Consider the following 5,696-nt stretch of genomic DNA (forward strand, 5'->3'; position numbering starts at 1 on the left):
GTCACATACAAAATTTCAGATCGATTGGAACACTTTCAGTTCAGGTAGAATCATTTCGGACAGATTAGTGGACCAATTTGGCTAAATCGAATCTGAATAAAATTTTGAGCAATTTGCTCATCTTTATAGATGAGGATGATGGATAGATAGAGATGTAGGTGAATGATTGTTATTAATAAAAATCAATGCACTTAATCTTGAACAGAAAACATTAAGAAGACCATAAAAACAATCTATTCTACAAATATGATGATATTTAACAAGAGCGATGGGTTTTTATTAATGGACTTTCACTATTCTCCAGCTGTTAAACAGACATTTTTTTTCTTTCTTCTAAATGTCTACTTGATCACCGTAATTGGAAACACTGTCATAATTTTCATCATTTCTGCAAATAAACAACTACATAAACCAATGTATTTTTTCCTCATTAATTTATCTTGCATAGATCTATTGCTAACCAGCACAATCACACCAAAGTTCCTGTCTCTTCTGGTGAACGGAAGTAGAATAATCAGTTATGTGGGCTGTCTGGTACAATGCTACTGCTTCTTCTTCTTGGGAACTACTCAAATAATAATTTTAGCAGTCATGTCTTTTGACAGGTATATGGCTATATGCCATCCTTTACATTACATGTCCGTGTTAAGTCCCACACTCTGTCTATATCTAGCTTTGGGTGCTTGGGCATGTGCTTTTCTGGACACCATAGCCCCAACTGTACTAGTAGTTCGTCTTACCTTCTGTGGCTCCCACCAAATTAACCATTTTTTTTGCGATGTAGATCAACTTTTAAAACTGGCCTGCACAAATACCCAATATCTAAATCTTTTAGATTTCATGGTTTCTGCAGTAATTGTGTTTGGATCACTTATACTGATTATCGTTTCATATTTAAATATCATACTTGTAATATTAAAGATACCCTCATCGGGAGGGCGTTTGAAATCTTTCTCATCATGTTCCTCTCACCTTTTAGTTGTGTTTATTTTCTATGTTGGCACCATGTTTATGAGCTTAAGATCTATTAAAGGTTCATTTGTAGATTTTAACAAGTTGTCTATTATCCTGAACACAATAATCACACCTCTCTTCAATCCATTCATCTACACTTTAAGAAATGACCAAGTAAAATGTGCCCTGAAGAGCTTGTGGAACTATGGAGACAGATATATTGGGAACTTTCCAAAGAAAATAATTTTATGACCCTACAAGAAGAGGCATAAAAGCATGGAAAGAGAATTATATTCATTCTTACTTATTTTGTTTATGGGTTTGGGTATTTATATTTCCTTTCTTCCTGAGCTTGCTCATCAATTTCCTAAATACAAAGTACTTATAGCCACCTCTTTTTAAGTACATTATACTTTCATCACAGGAAAACATCAGTTGAAGAGCATTCATAATGGATTTAGTGTAATGCAAGAGTATTGTAAAGATTGAGAAGGAATATAAGTCAGTGTTGCTTGAGTCTGCGTTGGAGTACCTTTTGCCACATTTATCAAATGTTGCATGTTTGATAAAATTTGTCTTATTCTTAAACCTAACACTTTTGTCTAGAAAAGTAACTCTAGTTTTCCTACTCCACCCCCCTACTGAAGTGATATTGCAACTTTGTGTTTGGACTTTAAAATACAAAAGTCTGGAGTGAAGTTCATTAGCATAGCTAACCATGCCTACTTTCCCACCCATATGAGTGGTATAAAAATTCAAAAAGTTGAAAAATTCACTGGAGTGAGTGTTATAAAAATGAAAAATGTTCGCACAAGTGAGCCCAAAAAGATGTGAAAGCCTTATTTTGCGATTTCTGTAGCCAGAATTCTAAAGTAAGACAGGATAAATCTGGGCCAATAAGAAAAACAAAGGATTTGATTCGCACCAAAGTAATTTCCTAAAATTACTGCTGCACATAATGCAGCTCTGGTAAGGTGGGATCACCCTTAATGCCATGCATGCATGCAGCCAATCAGCAGCCAGCCAGCCGTGTGATGTCACAGCCCTATAAATAGCGCCAGCCATTTTAGATTCTGCCATTTACCCATGTACTGAGTGCAGGGAGAGACATCTGTAGGCGATTAACAAGCGAAAGACTATTCAAGGTGTACGGAAAGGATAGGAAGGAATCATTCCGCAGCATTTATGTAGAACAGGGTTCACTAGGTGAGGTTACATCCTGGGTAATAGGAACATTCCTATTACACCTTGCTGCACTGACTGGGGATCCAAATTGCCATTATACAGCTCTGTAATTCCAGCAAACTGTTATTAGATTGCAAGTGCTGTTTGATACACCCATTAACAGGGTTTATTACAAGGAAATATTTCTATGTCTTATTTGCCCTTGTGCAGTGCAGTTATATGTTCTAAAGCATTTTTGGGCTTGTATTAGTGGGAAGAAAGGGGCTTATTAGCTGTTGAGTGGTGAAGTGCGAAAATTACAGCCCTTTTTGTTGTGTATTGGTGGCAAAAGTAAAATATATTTACCGGTCAGCGGTGCAGTTATGTGTTTTAAAGCCATTTTTGCTGTGTATTAGTGGCAAAACAAAATATATTTACCGGTCAGCAGTGCAGTTACCGTATATGTTTTAAAGCCTTATGGCATGTATTACCATAAAAAAATATATATATACAGTACAGACCAAAAGTTTGGACACACCTTCTCATTCAAAGAGTTTTCTTTATTTTCATGACTATGAAAATTGTAGATTCACACTGAAGGCATCAAAACTATGAATTAACACATGTGGAATTATATACATAACAAAAAAGTGTGAAACAACTGAAAATATGTCATATTCTAGGTTCTTCAAAGTAGCCACCTTTTGCTTTGATTACTGCTTTGCACACTCTTGGCTTTCTCTTGATGAGCTTCAAGAGGTAGTCACCTGAAATGGTTTTCACTTCACATGTGTGCCCTGTCAGGTTTAATAAGTGGGATTTCTTGCCTTATAAATGGGGTTGGGACCATCAGTTGCGTTGTGGAGAAGTCAGGTGGATACACAGCTGATAGTCCTACTGAATAGACTGTTAGAATTTGTATTATGGCAAGAAAAAAGCAGCTAAGTAAAGAAAAATGAGTGGCCATCATTACTTTAAGAAATAAAGGTCAGTCAGTCCGAAAAATTGGGAAAACTTTGAAAGTGTCCCCAAGTGCAGTCACAAAAACCATCAAGCGCTACAAAGAAACTGGCTCACATGCGGACCGCCCCAGGAAAGGAAGACCAATAGTCACCTCTGCTGCGGAGGATAAGTTCATCCGAGTCACCAGCCTCAGAAATCGCAGGTTAACAGCAGCTCAGATTAGAGACCAGGTCAATGCCACACAGAGTTCTAGCAACAGACACATCTCTAGAACAACTGTTAAGAGGAGACTGTGTGAATCAGGCCTTCATGGTAGAATATCTGCTAGGAAACCACTGCTAAGGACAGGCAACAAGCAGAAGAGACTTGTTTGGGCTAAAGAACACAAGGAATGGACATTAGACCAGTGGAAATCTGTGCTTTGGTCTGATGAGTCCAAATTTGAGATCTTTGGTTCCAACCACCGTGTCTTTGTGTGACGCAGAAAAGGTGAACGGATGGACTCTACATGCCTGGTTCCAACCGTGAAGCATGGAGGAGGAGGTGTGATGGTGTGGGGGTGCTTTGCTGGTGACACTGTTGGGGGTTTATTCAAAATTGAAGGCATACTGAACCAGCATGGCTACCACATCATCTTGCAGCGGCATGCTATTCCATCCGGTTTGCGTTTAGTTGGACCATCATTTATTTTTCAACAGGACAATGACCCCAAACACACCTGCAGGCTGTGTAAAGGCTATTTGACCATAAAGGAGAGTGATGGGGTGCTGCGCCAGATGACCAGGCTTCCACAGTCACCGGACCTGAACCCAATCGAGATGGTTTGGGGTGAGCTGGACCACAGAGTGAAGGCAAAAGGGCCAACAAGTGCTAAGCATCTCTGGGAACTCCTTCAAGACTGTTGAAATACCATTTCAGGTGACTACCTCTTGAAGCTCATCAAGAGAATGCCAAGAGTGTGCAAAGCAGTAATCAAAGAAAAAGGTGGCTACTTTGAAGAACCTAGAATATGACATATTTTCAGTTGTTTCACACTTTTTTGTTATGTATAGAATTCCACATGTGTTAATTCATAGTTCTGATGCCTTCAGTGTGAATATACATGAAAACTCTTTGAATGAGAAGGTGTGTCCAAACTTTTGGTCTGTACTGTATATATTTGCCGGTCAGTGGTGCAGTTATCCTTTTTAAAGCCATTTTACTGTGTATTAGTGGCAAAACAAAAATATATTTGCCGGTCAGCAGTGAAGTTATCTGTTGTAAAGCCTTTTGTGACGTGTGTTAGCAGAGAAAGAAAAAATATATAGTAACATAGTATATAAGGCTGAAAAAAGACATTTGTCCATCCAGTTCGGCCTGTTATCATGCAAGTTGATCCAGAGGAAGGCAAAAAAAAAAAAAAAAACTGTGAGGTACAAGCCAATAAGGGGGGAAAAATTCCTTCCGGACTCCAATCAGGCAGTCAGAATAACTCCCTGGATCAACGACCCCTCTCTAGTAGCTATAGCCTGTAATATTATTACACTCCAGAAATTCATCCAAGCCCCTCTTGAATTCTTTTATTGTACTCACCATCACCACCTCAGAGAGTTCCATAGTCTCACTGCTCTTACCGTAGAATCCTTTTCTTTCCTCTTTCATCGTCACAGTAACAGTCCTGGATATAAATAGATGTACCCTGCTATATTTATACATAGTAATTAGATCTCCCCTCAGTCATTTTTTTCTAAAGTGAATAACCCTAATGTTAATAATCTTTCAGGATACTGTAGTTGCCCCATTCCAGTTGTTACTTTAGTTGCCCTCCTCTGAACCCTCTCCAGCTCTACTATGTCTGCCTTGTTCACAGGAACCCAAAACTGTACACAGTACTCCATGTGTGGTCTGACTAATGATTTGTAAAGTGGTAGGACTATGTTTTCATCATGGGCATCTATGCCCCTTTTGATGCAACCCATTATCTTATTGGCCTTGGCACCAGCTGCCTGACACTGGTTTTTACTGCTTAGTTTGCTGTTTATTAAAATTCCTAGGTCCTTTTCCATGTCAGTGTTACCGAGTGTTTTACCATTTAGTATGTACGGGTGACTTGCATTATTCCTTCTCATGTGCATAACCTTACATTTGCCAGTGTTAAACCTCATCTGCCACTTCTCTGCCCAAGCCTCCAATCTATCCAGATCCATCTGTAGCAGTATACTATCCTCTTCAGTGTTAATTACGTTACACAGTTTAGTGTCACCTGCCAAAATTGATATTTTACTGTACAAGCCTTCTTATCATTAACCCCTTAAGGACCGGGCTCATTTTCACCTTAGGGACCAGGCCATTTTTTGCAAATCTGACCAGTGTCACTTTATGTGTGAATAACTTTAAAACACTTTTACTTATGCAGGCCATTCTGAGATGTTTTTTCGTCACATATTGTACTTCATGACACTGGTAAAATGGCGTCAAAAAGATTAATTTTAATTTATAAAAAAATACCAAATTTACCAAAAATGTAGAAAAATTAGCAAATTTCCAAGTTTCAATTTCTCTCCAAAAAAGTGACCCAATTTTAGAAACTACGGGAGTGGGTGGCAGTTTTGTTGATACTATTTTAGGGTAGATAT

At 38.5% G+C, this 5,696-nt stretch overlaps 1 protein-coding gene across 1 annotated transcript; it reads left to right on the forward strand.

Moving 5' to 3' along the window:
• Nucleotides 1-414: 414 nt before the first annotated feature.
• Nucleotides 415-1,206, forward strand: LOC122928237 (olfactory receptor 6M1-like). Its single transcript, XM_044280870.1, has one exon. The coding sequence runs from the start codon at nt 415-417 to the stop codon at nt 1,204-1,206; it is 792 nt and encodes a 263-aa protein (XP_044136805.1).
• Nucleotides 1,207-5,696: the final 4,490 nt, after the last annotated feature.

This window comes from Bufo gargarizans, chromosome 1 (assembly GCF_014858855.1).
Source record: "Bufo gargarizans isolate SCDJY-AF-19 chromosome 1, ASM1485885v1, whole genome shotgun sequence".
Taxonomy (NCBI): Eukaryota; Metazoa; Chordata; class Amphibia; order Anura; family Bufonidae; genus Bufo; species Bufo gargarizans.

Coding starts and splice junctions, on each gene's coding strand:
- LOC122928237 (XM_044280870.1), top strand. CDS start 415: ATGTATTTTTTCCTCATTAATTTATCTTGCATAGATCTATTGCTAACC.